The sequence below is a fragment of the Gastrolobium bilobum genome, unplaced genomic scaffold (genome assembly GCF_033153095.1).
Source record: "Gastrolobium bilobum isolate Gb01-03AN ecotype WA unplaced genomic scaffold, APGP_CSIRO_Gbil_v1 utg45939, whole genome shotgun sequence".
Taxonomy (NCBI): Eukaryota; Viridiplantae; Streptophyta; class Magnoliopsida; order Fabales; family Fabaceae; genus Gastrolobium; species Gastrolobium bilobum.
The window spans coordinates 6,141-29,126 of NW_026897233.1; the positions used below are offsets into that span (position 1 = coordinate 6,141).

The 22,986-nt window shown below is 34.8% G+C and overlaps 1 protein-coding gene across 1 annotated transcript; it reads right to left on the minus strand.

Annotated features, from left to right (window-relative positions):
* Positions 1-19,154: 19,154 nt before the first annotated feature.
* LOC133305065 (polygalacturonase-like) lies at positions 19,155-20,761 on the minus strand. The gene is made up of 4 exons (XM_061505190.1): positions 20,636-20,761; positions 20,099-20,410; positions 19,485-20,003; positions 19,155-19,373 (listed from the first exon to the last, which is right to left on the minus strand). Exons 1-4 carry the CDS (start codon positions 20,759-20,761, stop codon positions 19,155-19,157), a joined length of 1,176 nt encoding a protein of 391 aa, XP_061361174.1.
* Between the last annotated feature and the right edge of the window lie 2,225 nt (positions 20,762-22,986).

The window sequence follows — 22,986 nt, forward strand, 5'->3', positions numbered from 1 at the left end:
GCTTATTTTCCTTTCTTTGCATTTTTGTCAATCCTATGCCAATACACAAGTCTAGACCCCTTTATAACCGTTGGTGTTCTTTAATTTAATCAACCATTCCCTTAGGAATTTTCAACATAAATCATGCTACTTTTTCTTTAAAAGTCGCGGGCGTACCCTTAGGGACTCAAGGTATTTTTCAACCATTTGTCAAAGCATTTCACTTCTTAGCTCATCCATTGGTATATTAAAATGCAACCCATTTTATTAGAATAAAATGTAACCAATATATATATACCCCTAAACATCCTATAGTTCGTAACATAGAGCAAGTATTTGTAGGATTTTTTCTAACTTTGGCATTTCCACCAATTAATCCATTTACACTACATTCCAACATATTTTACCTTTTCAAACATACAATAAAAATTTGCATGATGAACCCTATATAAGCCATGAAGGCCGAAACCTAGGGGAAAAGTGCACTAGGGCTTTTCAATTTTTTTATCACAAATTAATGCTTACTAAACACTATCATTCCTATACAACAACAATCCATCATAATTTTCACCTTCTAACATCAAATATTTCCCACTCAAAACATGCTCCAAATTTTCAAAACATAGATCACAAAATAATACCATAGAAATAGAGGTTTCTTACCTCTAATCACTTGTACAAAGCCTAGAGAATAACCTCCAAGCAAAGCTCCATCAAAAACCCACTTTTTCTCCTCCTATGAATAGTAATCCGAAAATAAGAGGAGGAATAACTCTTCACACACTCAACTATAGCTCAAATGGATAGGTGCAATGGATTCCTTGAGTGGTTCCTAATCAATTTCAAGTGGTGGGTCATAAGATTTGGTTGAGAATTCAAGAAGAAATCAACAAAACAAGCAAAACCCTAACCCCCCCTTTTCCATGGCTGAAGCTCGGCCCTTCAAGAGAGAGAAGAAGAAATTTTTGCAATGAATAGTGATTCATTTAAGTGGCCAAGCTATTTAGGCACATGTGGCCCTTTTGTCGGATGTTTTTCTATCGCGTATTTCACTTAAATTTACCGAAAACTTAACTTAAAGCTACGGATATATTTTTATTTTTCTAAAGTTATTTAAATTAATTTTTATTTCCTAAGGAACAATATTCATAATTCACAGTATGGTTTTTGCACCGTTTTTAACGAAATGCACTGTGAATCACTAATTGTACTTTATTTACTTTTAAAACTTAACACTTATAAACTTATCATTTTCTTGGGCCTATATTGACTTGCTTGGCATATATTGGACTTTCTTATTCTTATTTCATCAATTATTTATTTCTGGACTCTACCGGTTGCTTAAACAGCAGTACAAAATACCCGGTAGAAACACTATTCACGAGATTTTCACGGAAAGTGCCAGACTATCCAATTTTTCGTTCTGAACTCATATTTGTCATCAGAATTTTCAAATTATGTTCCTAAAATTATTTTGCTCATTTTAAGCTCTACCGGTTAATTCACAAAACTGTAAATTCTCCGGCAGAACGCACTGTTCATAACATAGTCATGATTACAGTCAAAATACTCGAAATCGCTCACTGAATCTAATTATGGCATTTAAATCCTTAAATTAAATCTCTAACTAAGATTTATCAGTTAGGGTCATTATAATAAGGGATTGTTTCCAGGATCTCCACGCCTTCTCCTTGAATTGGGATGTCAGCTTAAAATTCGTTTTACCATCTCCTCTAGTTTCTATCGTAACATCCTTATTATTTGGATGTTCTCCCTGCTGATCCTCTTGTGCTTCCTCCGTTCACACACTGCTTCCCATATCTGCGTCTTGATTCTCTTCTGGCTCCCATTCTTCATTGTGTTTCATTAGGATCTCCTTAAAGCTTGCCTGTGCATCCATCCACTCCTCTTCACGTTGCACCAAGGTATAGTCATTGGAGAAGACATCGTTTCCCCCCTTAACTTTCTTCTTACTCCGTTGTAGCATATCAATCTCCTCAGATGATAAACCACGTTCAGCCGTTTTTTGCATGGTTAGGGCTCGAATCCCAAAACCCTAGCAGAGCTTGAAATTTTGCACTTTTTAACTTTTTTTCCACTAGGCTTTTCTTCTATCCTACTGTCCTTCCTCATTTTTAAGAATTCACACACACACACACACTCTTTCCTCTCTTGAATTGCTCCAACGCACACATGTTAATCTTATTTATTCTCCTTATCATGATAATTTTAATCTCTATTTAGTATATATTTTTACAATTTTTTCTTCATTAAAATATTTTTACCAATACTCTAAGGGAATAAAATATCTAATGTTATTTTAAATTTTTTTTCTAATATTTAATAAAACGATATCATTTAGAATAATAAAAATTATTATAACCTTACAATAAATTTTCACCCCATCCAAAATAATGTTATTTCAGTGAATATTAAATAAAGTTTTCTAAAATAACATTGAAAAAATGAACCCATATTCTAAACGGGGGAAGGTTACTGTAACAACCAAGTTGTGTTACTACTATGTTAATACCAATCAATCTCACCGTTAGATCGATCATGTTGATCCAACGGTTATATTTATTTCCATCTTTGTATGGTCATGATTTCTCAAATTTAATACTTTATATTTATTTTCACTAGCACAACTTGGTTGTTACAATATCCTTCCCCTTCTAAACCGCCTATCTATGATTTTTCTGTCATGATTTTACCTTCTACGATTTTTTATCACCACTGTTTTCTACTTAAAATCTTATTTTTAGCTACCTCATTATGGTTGTTTTAGGGTTTCGATCGGGTTCCAATTCTCAATTTTTTTCCTGCTACCTTCACTCTTCTAGATCTGGATCCTCTACTTTTAGCCTTCTGCTTTTCTACACATTGTTTTTTTTTTTTTTTTTTTATCGAATCTTAACTTTTTGTGATTTTGATTTAATCCGCTACATTTTGCGTTTTGCATCTTTGATTTGACTAATTGGCATTGTTTTCTTATGCTAACGAATTCTGGACTTGTTTGGTTCATGAGAAAAGTAGAGAAATGGAAAAGCGGGAATGGAGTGTGTCAGGTGGAAGCGAATAGATACCGGCACATGTCATTCACTACGCTATTGTTGCAACCAATCACAACATCGAAGATTATGTATTATTTCTAAATCACCTTTTACTTAAATTTTAAATGAGTGACCACTGCAAGTGAAACAGTGAACTTTTACTCGTACTTGTTTTCTCATTGCAAGTGTTTGCATCTACTTATTTTAGATTTCAAGCGATTATAATTTCTTCTTTTCCTTGCCTAATTAATGTATGTGATTACTGTTAATGACACTTTATTGATTCTTATGAATAGGGGTGATAAACGAGCCAGGGGCCTTTGGCTCGGCTCGTGAAGGCTCAGGCTTACATGCCTAATATTGGTTGTTGGAACCAGGCTTGGACTTATATAAAAGCTAGTTTAGTAAAAAGGCCTCAGGCTCCAATTCAAAAGCTCGGCCTTGGAGCCTTTCAGGCTGACCTAGTATATTAATGTTTTTTTATTTATATTTTTTATACTATTTGTAATAGTCTTCTCTCTCCTCTCAATTCATTTCACCCCTATTTTTTAGTTAAACAGACTTTTTGAATGATTTTGTTCTATATTATGTTGTTTCGACATACATTGAATTTATGAATATTTATGGAATTACTAGTGTTGTTGATTGTATATTATGTTTAGATAAATTTTTATTGTCTTATTTTTTTCTAACAGGCCAAATCAGTCTTTTATTTTTTTGTAAATAAGGCAGGCCACTGGCCGATAATCTTACTTCTTACTATATAGAAAGGAGAACCAAACTTTTGAAAATTAGCTGAGGTGTCGCATTCTCCTTAATTCTCATCTTTGTGTTCACACTGGAGATAGTTTGAAAAGTTACTTCTTTTAGAAATGTTTTTTATTTCGTAAATAAAAAAATTCTACAAAGGAGAGAGAGTTTCTTTTAAATCATTATAAAATACTTGGTGGCAGACAGTTGTACTAATGATGTTCTCAATTCAAAATTCGAAATTGAAATTTGAAATGGGTGGGAAGTGTATTAATTGAAATTGAAATCAGTCACCTAACAATTAAGTTCCCTCCACTATTTTCTGCATTGGTAATGGTGAAGTGTATTCTACAAGCTAATTTTTTTTTTAAATAAATAAATTACGACTTTGCCTATAAATAGGGAAGTGTTGCTTCTTCTTTTTTGTCTTGCTTGCATTTTTTTTTCGTTCATGTGTGTAGGAATTGTTCTATTGGTATAATTTTCTATTTCTTTATGAACAAACCCTATGAACTCGTTTTCATAAATTTTATACTGACTGATTTATTCATTTTTTCAGGATGGAAGGATTCATAATACTGCCACCACATCTCATTTTCTCGATGCAGCGGTAAGATTAACAGAAGTTGCTGTAATTCGCAGCTTGATGATATATCAAATTGGGTCTATTATATAGACCAAGATTTACAATTGGTTACATCAGGAAATCAGCTAAACTTAAGGAACAGAAAGCATAAATCAAGCTAATCTATTTACATCAGGAAATCAGCTAAACTTAAGGAACAGAAAGCATAAATCAAGCTAATCTATTTACATCAGGAAATCAGCTAAAACTAAGGAACAGAAAGCATAAATCAAGCTAATCTATTTTAATATACAAGGTAACAAACCGTGATAGTTACAATCAGGATCCTAACAAATTAATGCTACTCTAATACTCCCCCTCAAGGTGGAGCATGGAGGGAGGAGATGCCCAACTTGGAAGTCAAAAAATCGAATTGTTTGGATCCAAGTGCTTTGGTCATAATATCTGCGGGTTGAGAACTAGTGGGGATATGTTGAGTAGAAATAGTCTTGCTGAGAAGATAGTCCCGAACAAAATGGCAATCTAACTCGATATGCTTGGTACGCTCATGGAACACTAGATTAGAAGCAATATGAATAGCAGACTGACTGTCACAAAACAGTTGCATAGGGGCTGCATGAGGAATATCAAGAGAGCTGAGAAAAGACTTTAACCAAATAAGCTCAGAAGTCGCAGCTGCCATGGCACGGTATTCAGCTTCAGCAGAGGAGCGGGATATTGTGTTTTTCTTCTTGGTTTTCCAAGAAATAGGAGAATGTCCAAGAGTAACAAAATAACCAGTGACTGATTTTCGAGTCAAGGGACAACTAGCCCAATCCGAATCACAATAGGCACGAAGAAGAAGATCACTGTCAGATCGAAGAAGGAGTCCTTGGCCAGGATTGGACTTAATGTACCGAAGAACACGAATAGCCGCATCGTAATGTATCTGCATAGGATGCTGCAAAAACTGAGAAAGTGTGTGAACTGCATAACTAAGTTCTGGTCGTGTAATCGTGAGATATACAAGACGGCCAACAATACGTCTATAACGTTTAGGATCATCAAACGGAGGTCCTTCAGCAAGAGCAAGCTTGTGATTGGGATCCATAGGATAAGCAACCGGTTTACAACTTTGAAGTCCACATTCCTTAAGAATATCCAAAGCAAATTTGCGTTGAGTAAGAAACAAACCGGTCTTGCTTCGAGCAAATTCAATGCCAAGAAAATACTTGAGGGGACCAAGATCTTTGATTTTAAACCAGGTTTGTAAATGAGCTTTGACACGGTCACAGAGAGAAGGATCACTACCTGCCAACAAAATATCATCTACATAGACAAGTATAGCAACATAATGGGAACCAGTCGAGTAAGTGAACAACGTATAATCAGCACGAGACTGAACAAAGCCGAAACTGAGGAGAGAACTACGAAGCTTAGCAAACCAATTTCGTGGGGATTGCTTGAGACCATAAAGTGAACGTTGAAGCTTACAGGCGTGACCAGACTTGGTTTGGGAGAAACCGGGAGGAAAACGCATAAAGACTTCTTCATCCAAATCGCCATGGAGAAAGGCATTTTGAACATCCAGCTGAAAAATGCTCCATTTTCGAGCTACAGCTACAGATAAAAATGTACGCACACTTGTCATTTTAGCCACCGGTGCAAAAGTCTCAGTGTAATCTTCTCCTTCGATCTGATTGTTCCCAGCAATAACCAGACGCGCTTTATAGCGTTCAATGGTTCCATCAGAATTGTACTTGATGCGGTACACCCACTTACATGGAATAGCTTTCTTACCAGAAGGGAGAGGTTGAATTTGCCAAGTATGATTGGCTTCCAATGCATCAATTTCGGCTTGCATGGCTTTCTGCCAATGAGGATATTGCATAGCCTCTTTAAATGATTTGGGTTCCAGGTTACTATCCACGGCGGCAAGAAAAATCTGATGGTGCGAAGAAAATAATGCATTAGAAACATAATGATCAATGGAATATTGAATACCTGAGTCGATTGGAGAAGTGGAGAGACGAGGAAAGGGTGTAGTCATTGTGTTGCATACATAATCCTTTAAATGAGATGGGGGACGTCTGGCACGCTGTTCACGAATATCTGCCACAGATGCAGTGTTGGGTTCTGTCAACGGAACCGGTGAACCAGGGACATCCGTGGATGAAGTAATAGAACCCGGAATTGGGGAGGACGAACTCCCCCTGTCATCAAGCTCCGCTGTGGGAGTATCAATAGCAGTAACAGGTGCCACATCATAATCGGTGAAGACAGCTTGTGGTGACGGTACATGGACAGAAGGTGCAGATGAAGTTGCAGCCAATGGAAAAATAGTTTCATGAAATAAAACATCACGAGAAACAAATATTTCATGAGTGGAGATATCCATGACCTTCCATCCTTTTTTGTTGAAAGGGTAGCCAACAAACACACACTTACGGGAGCGAGGAGCGAACTTGTCATGTGGTTTGGGTAAAACAGTAGTGTAACATAAACTCCCAAAGACCCGTAAGTGATCATACTTTGGTGGAGTGCCATGCAAAACTTCATAGGGACACTGACCACCAAGGAGTGGAGTCGGTGTCCTGTTGATGAGGTGAGCAGCGGTCAAGATGCATTCTCCCCAAAGAGATATAGGTAAGTGACCATCAAAACGCAAAGCACGAGCCACGTTGAGGATGTGACGATGACGACGTTCAACGCGTCCATTTTGCTGTGGGGTGTAAGTGCATGATAATTGATGATGAATACCGTAGGATGAGAGAGCCTCTTGGACTACAGATGACAAAAATTCAGTCCCATTATCACTCTGAATTCGCTTAACAGATGCATCATATTGGGTGCGAACCAAGTGGAGAAACCGAAGTAAACATGTGGAAGTTTCAGTTTTATTGCGCATCAAAAAAATCCAAACATGTCTACTAAAATCATCGACTACAGTTAAAAAATAGCGGGCACCAGTTGTAGATGCCATATGATATGGCCCCCATATATCACAGTGAAGTAAATCAAAAGGATGTAAACAACATTTATTATTAATAGGAAAAGGACTTCGTGGTTGTTTGGCTTTACAACAAACGTCACAAGGAGCCAAATTGTTTGCATTGGAAATAAAAGGTAACAAAGATAAATAACGGGAAGATGGATGTCCTAGACGACGATGCCATAGTGCTGCAGAATCTGACGTACTGGCAACATGAGCAGAAGCTGATGATGCACACAATATATACACCCCTTCTCGTTCAACACCCGTTCCAATCGTCCTCTTCTGCTTTAGGTCCTGTATCAAACAAACAGAATTAACAAACAATGCCAAGCAAGACTGGCGCAGAAGCTGAGATACAGAAATCAAATTACAAGCCAACGAAGGGACATAAAGAACATTGGAGAGATGAAGAGAAGAGCCCAAAGTAATGCTGCCACATTGCGTAGCAATATCATGAACTCCATTCGGCAGTCCCACAGAACAAGGAGAAATAGAATGCACATTGGATAGATAGGAGAGTGTGCCCGTCATGTGTTGGGATGCACCACTGTCGATGATCCAAGATGGGTGTAAAATCTTACCCGTAAGTTTATCAACTGGAGGGGCAGAAGAGACAGCCAAGGACATGAGATGTTGTAGAACTTCTGGTGTAAAATCTGCCATGGAGATGGATGCTGATGACGGCTCAGAAGGAACCGAAGGCAGAGAAGTATGAGCAGCCCAATTTTCATAATTGGATTGTCCACGGAGGATGACCGTGGTGAGAACAGCACCAGGATTGTCGGATGGGTGCAGGTAAAAGGGTGACTTAGAATCAGAAACCTTGAAGGTTTTAGGTGCGGAAGTCATGATGAAAAAAAATGAAGGCTTGTTGATCGTCAAGCTCTTGATACCATAACAGAAGTTGCTGTAATTCGCAGCTTGATGATATATCAAATTGGGTCTATTATATAGACCAAGATTTACAATTGGTTACATCAGGAAATCAGCTAAACTTAAGGAACAGAAAGCATAAATCAAGCTAATCTATTTACATCAGGAAATCAGCTAAACTTAAGGAACAGAAAGCATAAATCAAGCTAATCTATTTACATCAGGAAATCAGCTAAAACTAAGGAACAGAAAGCATAAATCAAGCTAATCTATTTTAATATACAAGGTAACAAACCGTGATAGTTACAATCAGGATCCTAACAAATTAATGCTACTCTAATACTCCCCCTCAAGGTGGAGCATGGAGGGAGGAGATGCCCAACTTGGAAGTCAAAAAATCGAATTGTTTGGATCCAAGTGCTTTGGTCATAATATCTGCGGGTTGAGAACTAGTGGGGATATGTTGAGTAGAAATAGTCTTGCTGAGAAGATAGTCCCGAACGAAATGGCAATCTAACTCGATATGCTTGGTACGCTCATGGAACACTAGATTAGAAGCAATATGAATAGCAGACTGACTGTCACAAAACAGTTGCATAGGGGCTGCATGAGGAATATCAAGAGAGCTGAGAAAAGACTTTAACCAAATAAGCTCAGAAGTCGCAGCTGCCATGGCACGGTATTCAGCTTCAGCAGAGGAGCGGGATATTGTGTTTTTCTTCTTGGTTTTCCAAGAAATAGGAGAATGTCCAAGAGTAACAAAATAACCAGTGACTGATTTTCGAGTCAAGGGACAACTAGCCCAATCCGAATCACAATAGGCACGAAGAAGAAGATCACTGTCAGATCGAAGAAGGAGTCCTTGGCCAGGATTGGACTTAATGTACCGAAGAACACGAATAGCCGCATCGTAATGTATCTGCATAGGATGCTGCAAAAACTGAGAAAGTGTGTGAACTGCATAACTAAGTTCTGGTCGTGTAATCGTGAGATATACAAGACGGCCAACAATACGTCTATAACGTTTAGGATCATCAAACGGAGGTCCTTCAGCAAGAGCAAGCTTGTGATTGGGATCCATAGGATAAGCAACCGGTTTACAACTTTGAAGTCCACATTCCTTAAGAATATCCAAAGCAAATTTGCGTTGAGTAAGAAACAAACCGGTCTTGCTTCGAGCAAATTCAATGCCAAGAAAATACTTGAGGGGACCAAGATCTTTGATTTTAAACCAGGTTTGTAAATGAGCTTTGACACGGTCACAGAGAGAAGGATCACTACCTGCCAACAAAATATCATCTACATAGACAAGTATAGCAACATAATGGGAACCAGTCGAGTAAGTGAACAACGTATAATCAGCACGAGACTGAACAAAGCCGAAACTGAGGAGAGAACTACGAAGCTTAGCAAACCAATTTCGTGGGGATTGCTTGAGACCATAAAGTGAACGTTGAAGCTTACAGGCGTGACCAGACTTGGTTTGGGAGAAACCGGGAGGAAAACGCATAAAGACTTCTTCATCCAAATCGCCATGGAGAAAGGCATTTTGAACATCCAGCTGAAAAATGCTCCATTTTCGAGCTACAGCTACAGATAAAAATGTACGCACACTTGTCATTTTAGCCACCGGTGCAAAAGTCTCAGTGTAATCTTCTCCTTCGATCTGATTGTTCCCAGCAATAACCAGACGCGCTTTATAGCGTTCAATGGTTCCATCAGAATTGTACTTGATGCGGTACACCCACTTACATGGAATAGCTTTCTTACCAGAAGGGAGAGGTTGAATTTGCCAAGTATGATTGGCTTCCAATGCATCAATTTCGGCTTGCATGGCTTTCTGCCAATGAGGATATTGCATAGCCTCTTTAAATGATTTGGGTTCCAGGTTACTATCCACGGCGGCAAGAAAAATCTGATGGTGCGAAGAAAATAATGCATTAGAAACATAATGATCAATGGAATATTGAATACCTGAGTCGATTGGAGAAGTGGAGAGACGAGGAAAGGGTGTAGTCATTGTGTTGCATACATAATCCTTTAAATGAGATGGGGGACGTCTGGCACGCTGTTCACGAATATCTGCCACAGATGCAGTGTTGGGTTCTGTCAACGGAACCGGTGAACCAGGGACATCCGTGGATGAAGTAATAGAACCCGGAATTGGGGAGGACGAACTCCCCCTGTCATCAAGCTCCGCTGTGGGAGTATCAATAGCAGTAACAGGTGCCACATCATAATCGGTGAAGACAGCTTGTGGTGACGGTACATGGACAGAAGGTGCAGATGAAGTTGCAGCCAATGGAAAAATAGTTTCATGAAATAAAACATCACGAGAAACAAATATTTCATGAGTGGAGATATCCATGACCTTCCATCCTTTTTTGTTGAAAGGGTAGCCAACAAACACACACTTACGGGAGCGAGGAGCGAACTTGTCATGTGGTTTGGGTAAAACAGTAGTGTAACATAAACTCCCAAAGACCCGTAAGTGATCATACTTTGGTGGAGTGCCATGCAAAACTTCATAGGGACACTGACCACCAAGGAGTGGAGTCGGTGTCCTGTTGATGAGGTGAGCAGCGGTCAAGATGCATTCTCCCCAAAGAGATATAGGTAAGTGACCATCAAAACGCAAAGCACGAGCCACGTTGAGGATGTGACGATGACGACGTTCAACGCGTCCATTTTGCTGTGGGGTGTAAGTGCATGATAATTGATGATGAATACCGTAGGATGAGAGAGCCTCTTGGACTACAGATGACAAAAATTCAGTCCCATTATCACTCTGAATTCGCTTAACAGATGCATCATATTGGGTGCGAACCAAGTGGAGAAACCGAAGTAAACATGTGGAAGTTTCAGTTTTATTGCGCATCAAAAAAATCCAAACATGTCTACTAAAATCATCGACTACAGTTAAAAAATAGCGGGCACCAGTTGTAGATGCCATATGATATGGCCCCCATATATCACAGTGAAGTAAATCAAAAGGATGTAAACAACGTTTATTATTAATAGGAAAAGGACTTCGTGGTTGTTTGGCTTTACAACAAACGTCACAAGGAGCCAAATTGTTTGCATTGGAAATAAAAGGTAACAAAGATAAATAACGGGAAGATGGATGTCCTAGACGACGATGCCATAGTGCTGCAGAATCTGACGTACTGGCAACATGAGCAGAAGCTGATGATGCACACAATATATACACCCCTTCTCGTTCAACACCCGTTCCAATCGTCCTCTTCTGCTTTAGGTCCTGTATCAAACAAACAGAATTAACAAACAATGCCAAGCAAGACTGGCGCAGAAGCTGAGATACAGAAATCAAATTACAAGCCAACGAAGGGACATAAAGAACATTGGAGAGATGAAGAGAAGAGCCCAAAGTAATGCTGCCACATTGCGTAGCAATATCATGAACTCCATTCAGCAGTCCCACAGAACAAGGAGAAATAGAATGCACATTGGATAGATAGGAGAGTGTGCTCGTCATGTGTTGGGATGCACCACTGTCGATGATCCAAGATGGGTGTAAAATCTTACCCGTAAGTTTATCAACTGGAGGGGCAGAAGAGACAGCCAAGGACATGAGATGTTGTAGAACTTCTGGTGTAAAATCTGCCATGGAGATGGATGCTGATGACGGCTCAGAAGGAACCGAAGGCAGAGAAGTATGAGCAGCCCAATTTTCATAATTGGATTGTCCACGGAGGATGACCGTGGTGAGAACAGCACCAGGATTGTCGGATGGGTGCAGGTAAAAGGGTGACTTAGAATCAGAAACCTTGAAGGTTTTAGGTGCGGAAGTCATGATGAAAAAAAAAATGAAGGCTTGTTGATCGTCAAGCTCTTGATACCATAACAGAAGTTGCTGTAATTCGCAGCTTGAAGATATATCAAATTGGGTCTATTATATAGACCAAGATTTACAATTGGTTACATCAGGAAATCAGCTAAACTTAAGGAACAGAAAGCATAAATCAAGCTAATCTATTTACATCAGGAAATCAGCTAAACTTAAGGAACAGAAAGCATAAATCAAGCTAATCTATTTACATCAGGAAATCAGCTAAAACTAAGGAACAGAAAGCATAAATCAAGCTAATCTATTTTAATATACAAGGTAACAAACCGTGATAGTTACAATCAGGATCCTAACAAATTAATGCTACTCTAATAAAGATTTTCGTTGTTCTTTGTTCACTGCATCTCATTGTTCTTTGTTCCTTTTGGATTTGTGAATCTGAACTTTTTTTTATTGAATAATGTTCGAAGCTTTTCGTTCAAAAATTTGCATGGATAGATCTGCATCTGTTATGGCTTTAAAGTGAAAACAGTTAAAAGGTAAAATCATAGGATATTTTTCTTAGATCTGATCTACATTTGTTATGGTTTTTTTATTTTCTCACTTCTCTCTCATTTTTTCTTTCGATTCTTCCAATTCATCTCTTGCAATCAATCTTGAACCTGAGATGGATCGGTATTTTGTTTATCTTTTGTTAGAGCGGGTTGGTCATGGAAGTAGATTTGATGATCATTTGTTCAGCAAACGAGCTTGGAAGCATATGTCCTCAATGTTCAATGCGTGGAAACAAGTGAACAATTGTCGTCCTTACGGTGGGTTCACTTTCAACTATTATACTATTTGAAAGCGCATGTGGAGTTTGCAGATCTTCAGAGAAGAGCTAAACTTGTTGTTGTAAGCTGTGAAAGACTGAAGAAGATATGGGTTACCTTCTTTTGAATTTTCAATTTTGAAGCTTCCCCTTTTTTCTTTTTCTTTTTTTTTATTTGAATATGCATCACACAACTGTGGCTCCATAATAGCGAAAAAGATATATTATTTTTCCTTTTCTTATTTATTTTTTTATTTTTATTTTATGTATGACTTTTATTATATATCCTTTGTATATCCTTCTTATTTTCTTTTTATTTCTCCAGCGAAATTAAATGTGAATAAATTATTGAAATTAAATGTCTACGTTAATAAATGTCTATGTAAATGATAAATCATATTTCGCAATCATTCTTGGCTTTATAATTTCCGATGATTTTATCTAGCTTTCATTTGACGTATAATAAAAACTAAGTAAATGTCTACGTTAATGAAAAATTTAATTTGACTTATAATAGCCTACCAAAAAAAAATTGACTTATAATATTCTTGGCGTTGTTATTGCGATTCAGGAAGAGTCTTAAAGCATGTATGTCATTTTGCGATTCAGGCAGAGAAGTACTGTTAGTGCTCTTTTGGTTTGTATTCTTTTTTTAATTTAATACATTTTTATTATTAATAACAAAAACATTAATAATATTTTTATAATTCTAAATAGTTAGTGCGAAAATTAGCATTAATTAGTGGTAGACAGGTGCATTAATATCCCACTTCTTTTTTAAAATTCAAAATTCAAAATTGTATAGGTGGGAAAAGAGTTTAACATCTTTTAGTGAGAGAGAGCTGTATTAAATTTCTATTATTTTCTACATGAGAATTGTTAACTCTCATTTTAAAAAATATTTAATGCTTTTTTGCATATTTATCAAAAAACCAAAAGATCCCAAGAAAAGAGTTCAGCATTAATTAGTGGCAGACATATGCATTAATATCCCACTTTTTTTTGAAATTTCGAAATTTGAAGTTGATATAGGTGTGAAAAGAATTTAACATCTTTCAGTGAGAGACAACTGTATTAAATTTCTATTATTTTCTACATGGGAATTGTTAACCCTCATTTTAAAAATCATTTAATGCTTTTTTTATATTTATCGAAAAACCAAAAGACCCAAAGAAAAGAGTTCAGCATTAATTAGTGGCAGACAGGTTCATTAATATTCTCTCTCTCTTTTTTTTTTTGAAATTTCGAGATTTGAAGTTGATATAGGTGAGAAAAGAATTTAACATCTTTTAGTAGAGACAACTGTATTAAATTTCCTCTATTTTTCACATGAAAATTGTTAACCCTCATTTTAAAAAATATTTAAAGTTTTTTCTATATTTATCGAAAAATCAAAAGACCCAAAAAAAAAAGTTCAGCATTACTTACGCTTTTATACTAGATATAAAATTTAAATTCTCAAATGATTAAAATTAACATTGATTTCTTCTCTCTCTTTCCTAAGACCATAATGTCTTATATCTCGAGAATGAGAGAGATGAACTAACGTAGGTTACGCCATTGAAGGAAAGGAAGGGCATAAATGTCATTAAAAGGAAAAGACAGCCGGTTGGGTTTTAAGGTGTAGGTGAGGGCTAGGCTTTGAGAATTGAAGTGGGAGCAGACATGCTCATAAGAGAGATGAAGTTGAAACTTCTAGCTAGGTTCTCAGCCTCGGAGGTGACTGTGAATTGTGTGAACTTCGAATAGATGGTGAATGTTGTAGTGGTTGGAGGATCATAAATATTTGAAATTTAAATGAAAAAATTGTTATACCCCGTGTCCAAACTTTTACAATACCAACGCAGCAAGGATTAATGACATTTTAAAAAAAGGGATTAATTGGGTATAATTACAATCTGTGCGAAGTTATAAAAACTGCACGAAACGTCATTTTAAAAAAGGACTTTTACGTTTTACGCTGAAGTATAATCTGTTGACCTACATGCTAATAGTTACGGGTAAGTGAAACGTCATTTTAAATGGCATTTAAGTAGGTAAAGATAACATATATGAAAATTTAATGTACAGATTTAATGGAATATGTAAAGACATAAATCAAACAATATTAATAGTTATAAATTTCATTTATTATCATTGCCACCTAAAACGTAATTGTTGTTGCCACTATAAGTGGATTTTCTGATTCTTGAACTGAAATGACACATTGTAATTGCTCAACAGATTCAATGGGATCTTAAATTGCAAAATAAAGGCTAAACAATTTAAATTAAATAAATATATAATTTACTCTAAAAAACGAATTAAAATAAATTGAAATTTAAGTGAACCATTTGTTGGTGGCAGACAACTCATTCGATGTCCCACTGCTTTCGACATTGAAATTTTCAAATTAATAATAACTCATTATTTTCTGAAATATTTATTTTAAATCTCGAATTTCATTTAAATTTCAATTTTGAATTTGAATTTTGAATTTTAAACTTTGTAGTGGTGGGAAAACATTTGGACAATTATTGGTGGCAGCTCATTTATTATACCATTACTTTCTACATGGATTTATGCCTAAGGTTTGGATGAGAATCTGATATTTACACTATATAGGGATTGTGATATTTCTGTAATTCTTTAGAAAGTACTTTTAAGTTTGCACTTTTACGTGTTTAATAATGAGTTGCCAATTCAATGAATAAAAATGGAAATTTTTTAATGTATATATGAATGGAATCCTCGTAAATATAGGAGTTGCCAATGCTCATAATGATAAGATGGAAAATGAGAAATAATTATACGAGATATAGAATTTTAAAACAGATGAATGAAAAACAATCATACGATATATAGAATTTTAAAACAAAAGAATGAAAAATAATTTATTTAATTCAAAATTCTAAAATAGATATTTAATTCTTTTTTAAAATATTTAAACTAAATAGTTTATTCGAAAAGAGTTCAGCATTAAATAGTGGCAGACATGTGCATTAATATCCCATTTCTTTTTTAAAATTCGAAATTTGAAGTTGATATAGGTGAGAAAAGTATTTAACATCTTTTAGTGGGAGACAACTGTATTAAATTTCCACTATTTTCTACATGGGAATTGTTAACCCTCATTTTGAAAAACTTGAATGTTTTTCATATTTATCGAAAAACCAAAAGACCCAAAGAAAATAGTTCAGCAATAGTTAGTGGCAGACAGGTGCATTAATATCCCACTCCTTTGATAAATTTAGAAATTTGAAATTGATATTGGTGGAAAAAGAATTTAACATCTTTTAATGGGAGACAACTTAAATCCGATTTTAATTTTTGTAAATACAAATTTGTAAAATTTCAAATACAAACGACGCAAATCCTTGGAAAAAATAATTATTTACATAAAATGCTGATGGTTAAAGGTTGCAAACTGGACTTGGCCCAGAGGGTCTGCCCGCCCCGCCTGCCAACACATTTTTATAATTAAATTAAAATTTCACTATTCTTTTTTTATAATTAAATTCCTAATTCATATTTCACTGAGGATGTAAATACAAATTTATAAAATTTCAAATATTAACGACACAAATCCTTACAAAAAATGACTATTTATTATTTTTTGTGAATAAGAGTCTTTTTTGTGAATAAATATAAAAACTTATTATATGCTAATAGTTATATGTGGCAAACTGGGTTCGGCCCGGAGGGCCGGCCTACCAAACATTTTTATAATTAAATTAAATTTCATCCTTCTTCTTTTGTAATTAAATTATTAAATCTGATTTTAATTTTTGCAAATACAAATTTGTAAAATTTCAAATACAAACGACGCAAATCCTTGCAAAAAATAATTATTTACATAAAATGCTGATGGTTAAAGGTTGTAAACTAAACTTGGCCCAGAGGGCCTGCCCGCCCTGCCTGCCAACACATTTTTATAATTAAATTAAAATTCCACTATTCTTTTTTTATAATTAAATTCCTAATTCATATTTCAATTTTTGTAAATACAAATTTATAAAACTCCAAATATTAACGACACTAATGCTTTCAAAAAAATAAATATTTATTATTTTTTGTGAATAAGAGCCTTTTTTGTGAATAAATATAAAAACCTATTACATGCTAATAGTTATAGGTGGCAAACTGGGCTCGGCCCGGAGGGCCGGCCTACCAAACATTTTCATAATTAAATTAAAATTTCATCCTTCTTCTTTTATAATTAAATTCTTAAATGTGATTTTAATTTTTGTAAATACAAATTTGTAAAATTTCAAATACAAACGGCGCAAATCCTTGCAAAAAATAATTATTTATTTTTTTTTAAAATCTGATTGCAATAAACGAAAGTCCATCTCTGAGATAAAATATAAAAACTTAGATGCAAATATAAGAACTTTTACGTGTGGATAATATAAAAATTTATTACATGCTGGTATATAATGCTGACAATTAGAGGTTGCAAAATGGAGTCGGACTGGAGGACTGACCCGCCTATATTTTTTTGTAATTAAATTAAAATTTTGCTCTTCTTATTTTATATTAAACATAATAACTCAAAAATTTGCCAACTCTATATGTACAAAAAGTTGGAGTTAGGTAGCTAACAATATTGATTTAAATAAAATGCAGAGATATATTTTTATGATTTACATTAACTTTTACGAGACAGACAAACAAATTTCTTTTTTCCCGTGCATCGCACGAGTTATACTTAATTTTGAAGGAGTTTTTTTATGTAGGGTTCTGATTTGGAACATTATCCAGGAAAACTTAACGTTCTTAATGAAAATTCCATGTTATTTAAGGTCAACGTAAAAAAAATAATTTGGAGTCATATAATGAGCCAAGATATTAAGTTTCAAGTGTTTGAAGCAGCGAAGCTATTGTGACCTCATTCTTTAAGTCTTTGGTGGACCCAAATGTATGTTGTTGTTTTTTAAAAATTTATCATTGTGGGTTCTTTATATTGTTACAAGTTTTTAGCATGTGTATTGATTTGATGCTGTTTAGACACATTTGTTCCAATGTAAGCAAAAAATATGACTCATACATTATTATTTGGTTAATTTGCTTTCAAATCCCTTTCAGACAATGTTTTTTGGGTTCTAAAAAAAAATAACTCATTTTTTTTTAGATTATTACTTCTGGGTGTTAACATATTAGCGTAATTTATTTAATGAGTATTTGCACTTTGTATCGTAGGCATAAATATGATGGTAGAAGAAGATGTCCCTGGTAATGCATAAACATAGGAAATCACATGTTTGATATGTGTTGAACTCATTCCTCCAATGATTGCTACAGAATGACACTGAATTAATAGTGTTTTCTTATTATAGGTACAAGCCGATCTTTTAATTCCATATTTGCTTAGTCTGTTTGTTACCTTGATTTTATTAGTGCTGTTATAGTTAGCAATAAGTTATATGCATTTTTCTTTTTTTACCCATCCTCATTTTAACATAGTCTACTATGACGTATTTATTTTTTACATAACTCATCGAGAAGATAACTATATTTGATTTGCATAATATTGATCACTCTCGATAGCAGATTTTTGTTTATGATTGATATTTGCAAAGTTCTATGTCAATGCTGTAATTTTTTCCACCTGAAATATAGAATAAGATAACAACACAAGTTTTTTTAAGTATAAATTTTGCAGTGCGATTAACCAACCACGGCTGGCGATAAATATTTTGTTCTTTTTCCCCCGGGCATCGCACGGGTAATTCACTAGTTATATTCGTAACAGGTAACATGCTTGGTAAGGCCGACACATTTAATCACAGGCTTAGCCTTTTAAGACCAAAGCTTGGCTCGGCTCAGCCCGTTAAAACCCCTACTTATGAACCATTTTCTCTCCACTAGTTCCAAGTTCTGGAATTTTTGGTGTTTCAGTATAACTTTATCTAGTATGGCTCTTTCCACTAAATTGCGTATTAATTGAAGATTTTCTTTTATAATTTTTCTGAAAATTTTTCTAGTATAGCTCTTGAAAACTTTTCTTTTTGGTTGGATATTCAGAAAGAATAGCAAGCTGTATTCACTTGATGTTGTTTTTTGTTTTTTCAAGATATAGATGAGAATATCTTCTCCTCTGCTCAAGTTTTAAAATTCACAAAAGCAATAACCACATATAGTTGTTTATTCACTAGGGACTAAGAATAGTCCTCATCCTCACTTTACGGGGATGGCTTTGTAAGTACAACGACGAGAGGAGAAAATAAATGAAAATAACTACAAGCTGTTCACGGGGATGACCTTGGGAGTACAGAAAGAAGAAAGAAAATAAGAAAAGAAAAATCTGATGAAGCAGAACATTTTGTCAACCAATGACTCTAAGCTACGCAACGAGGAGCCTTTCCTGTAATTATGGGCTTCACATTAAGACACTTGGCAGTTGCTGGAGCTCCATTGAATGTAAGATTAATATCACTTAGTTCCACAGCCTCACATGGTACACTCCTGCTGCATATAAGAGTCACCCCTTCCTTATTTCTTGAAGTGCCCCTAATGTTCTTGAAGGTAACCTTGCTTATCTTTATCTTTGATGGAACCTACGCCATTGCAAGCAAGCACAAAATAGAAAAAATAATTCAATAAGAAACCTCACAGCATAATATGAATGAAGATATAATCAAATTTTAGAGTAGCTACTGAATAACTACCTGTTTTGAGCACTGGTTCCAAGGACAGTATTCTTGGTCTATAATTACAGGGTTCAGGACATTATCCATGATAATATCTTCAAAATGCATATCAGTAACGGGAGAAGTTCCTGGAGCACTAGGCCAAGTCTTAATCCTCACACCATTGTCAGTACCTTTCAAAGTGCAATTCTTGATTACCAAATGTTCTACAGGCTCTTCATTTGTGTACTTTCCAAGGCTTCCAACACTAAAGCCATGGCCAGGTCCACAAATCGTATTCTGGACAAGTAAATTTTTGGTTCCATCTCCAATTGAGACACAGTCATCTCCTGTAGCAATTCTTGTGTTAATAATTTTTATATCAGTTGATCTTCCAACGTGAATTCCATCAGTATTGATGCTGTTTCCTGGAGCACTGATGACGAAGCCATCAAATGTGAAATTTTGGCACCCCAAAACATTAACATTAAAGTTTTTGCTGTCCTTTGAAGTTATGTCCCGAACAAGACCATGTTTTACGAAATTAAAACCAAAATTCTGTTGACATTTGTATATTTCACAAGAAACCTAAGTTAGTAACATGTTTGGTAGAGGTATTAGTTTGACAATTGAAATGGCCATATATTATTTACCATTGAACGCCTCTTGCAATTCTTGTTTAATCCACAATCATTTTGTCTCCAAGCAGTTGCTCCTTGACCATCAAAAGTACCTCTTCCTGATAAGGTTAAATAATCAACATATCCAAATTTAACCCATTGATAAGCATCATTGAGTGCATTTGGGTTTGCTGGTGCTTGGATTATGCCATCAAGCTGAACTTCAATGGGAGCCTTGCATGGACCTTTGACATCTATTGCATTCATCTTATATGTCCCACCAGGAATCACAATTTTGCTTGGAGTTGTTGATGCACATGCTGCATTCCAAGCTTTTACGAAAGCCTTGAGATAACATATAAAATACAAATCAATTACAAAACCATAATCATGATGATGAAGATCGATGTAGCTATCAAGTTATGCTTCAATGACAACTTAAATATGAATCTTGAACCTATGAGTGACCCTTAGGCCTTAAAAACAACCCCCCTTTAACTCGTTAAAAATTGTGTGTTTAATCATCTTTTTTTTTTGTTTTTTTTTTTTGTGAATTCAACATGATCATACCTGTGTGATATCTGCATTTGGAGCTCCACCAAATTGTTTTATATCAATGACTGTAGATTGAGCTGTATCAAACGTAGCCAGCAATAAGAATAAAACAATTGCTGTAACACTCAACTTCGTATCCATGTTGATTAACTATTGAACTTTGTCTTCTTGTACTTCCAATGATATGAATGATGTTTTCAAATTATGGTGGAGTCGTACTTATAGTGGAGTTGGGAAGCTTGAAAACCATCAACAACGTAAACAAACCTCAAAGGTAATATTGTCCATGCAGTTGTTGGGTTGAGAACTTAGTCTATAAATGGAAAGTTGTTTGCTAAAATAAGATTAAAGGACATAAATTAAGGATTTTAGTTTGTGACATTTCATTTTTGGAAGGAAATCAGAAATACATTGAAAGACTTATCGTTTCGACCAAAGGGCACACCAGTGAACCACAATACACTACAACAAATTCGCTGTTTAACCACATTAATTTATTCTTATTTATTTTTAATGACGCAAAGCCGAATAAAAAATGAAAATTTACTACAATCCCGAAATTTTTTCAAATTATAAAATTTTCTCTGCTACCTTTTTCCTTAACGCGTTTGTTAGAGTAGAAATTTTCTTATATATGAGAATCAAGATTCCTAGAAATATGCTGGAAAAATATATTTCTCGAAAATGTTATCAAAAAACCATTGTTGTCAAAACCGGACCGGACACCCGGTACGATTCGGCCGATTTTTGTGAAAAATCGATGACCCGGCCGGTTAACTGCTGACCCGGCCCGGGTTTTCAAAAAAAAAAGTTTTCCAAAATAAAAAATCGTAATTGACATATTTGAGTGATCTGTTACTTATTAACTTACATAAGTTATGTACCTATAATCTTAATATTATCTCAATTATGCACTATGAATAGAATTTTGATTTGATAATTAGAGATGTCGTTTACCGAACCTGAAACACCAAAATTACAAGCATTATGTGTTTGTTTGATCCTTTATTGGACAATAATGTATAATTTATTATTTTTTATATTAAAATATTTAGAATTTATATTATTTTTTTCAGATATTTGAGTATATTTATAATTTTTTAATATAAATTATAGACTTATATATAATCTCCGGGACATGACCAACTGGTTGAACCAGTGAACCACTGGTTCAACCAGTGACCTAGTACCTCGACCAGGTCATTGACCGAGCCGGTTTTAATAACATTGCAAAAAACTATCTGGTAGATCAAAATATTAATGGAAATGTTACAAAAAAAGTTGTATGAAATTTTCTCATGTTATGGGTATCATAATAGTATTTTTGGATAGCATTTTGTTTCAAAAAACTTCAAACTTTTTTTTTATTGGAAATCTGATTTTTCTGTAAAAATTTTAACAATCCATATACCAAATATGGATAAAACAAATTATCAATGTCAATTTCTCGGGAATTCAAATTTTTTTCTTATACCAAACACATTCTTGATATTAAAATTTACCATGTTAAAATCTTTCAACTCATTCTGCTTCTCTTTTCTCCTACTCTCCTTTCTTATTTTTATGAATTCACTCTGTCTCTCCTCCCTTGAATCGCTCCAACTCACACAGGTTCGTCTTATTTATTCTTCTTATCATAGTAATTAAAATCTCGATTTATGTATATGTTTTTACACTTTTTTTTTCTTCCTCAAAACATTTTTTATTAATATTGTAAGCGCTTTTTCATTTTTATAATTTTTGTACGTTTTAATTTTACTTTATACGATTTTTTATTCCAGATCTTATGTAAAAACCGAACATGTTCAGTTTTTACATAAGATCTCTCATTTTTATCTACCTTGTGCCTTATGTGATTATGGCTTATTTAGGGTTTCGATTGGGTTCCAAATCCAATTATTAATTTTGTTCTTTCTACCTTCACTCTTCTAGATCTGGATCTTCTACTTTTAGCCTTTTGCTTTTCTACTCATTATTATTATTATATATATTTTTTTTATCGAATCTTAACTTTTTGTGATTTTGATTTGGGTTTAGTGTGTGTCATTTAAAAGGACACAAGTTGTGTCTTTTTAGTGACTTACACAGAGTATGATCGGTCATACTCTGTGTAATTCTGAAAAGTTACTCTCTTTTTTCACTTTAGACTTCAGCGATGTGACTGAGGAGAGAGAAGAAAAAGTAACTTTTCATATTTACATAAAATATAACCGGTCATACTTTATGTAAATCATCTAAAAGGACACAACTTGTATCCTTTTAAACGATACTTCTTTTTCCCTTTTGATTTCACCCGCTAAATTTTGCGCTTTGCATCTTGATTTGACTAATTGGCATTGTTTTCTTATACTAACAAATTCTGCACA

Coding starts and splice junctions, on each gene's coding strand:
- LOC133305065 (XM_061505190.1), bottom strand. CDS start 20,761: ATGGATACGAAGTTGAGTGTTACAGCAATTGTTTTATTCTTATTGCTG. Junction 20,411..20,635: donor CAAATGCAGATATCACACAG/GTATGATCATGT, acceptor TGTTATCTCAAG/GCTTTCGTAAAAGCTTGGAA. Junction 20,004..20,098: donor ATTGCAAGAGGCGTTCAATG/GTAAATAATATA, acceptor AAATGTCAACAG/AATTTTGGTTTTAATTTCGT.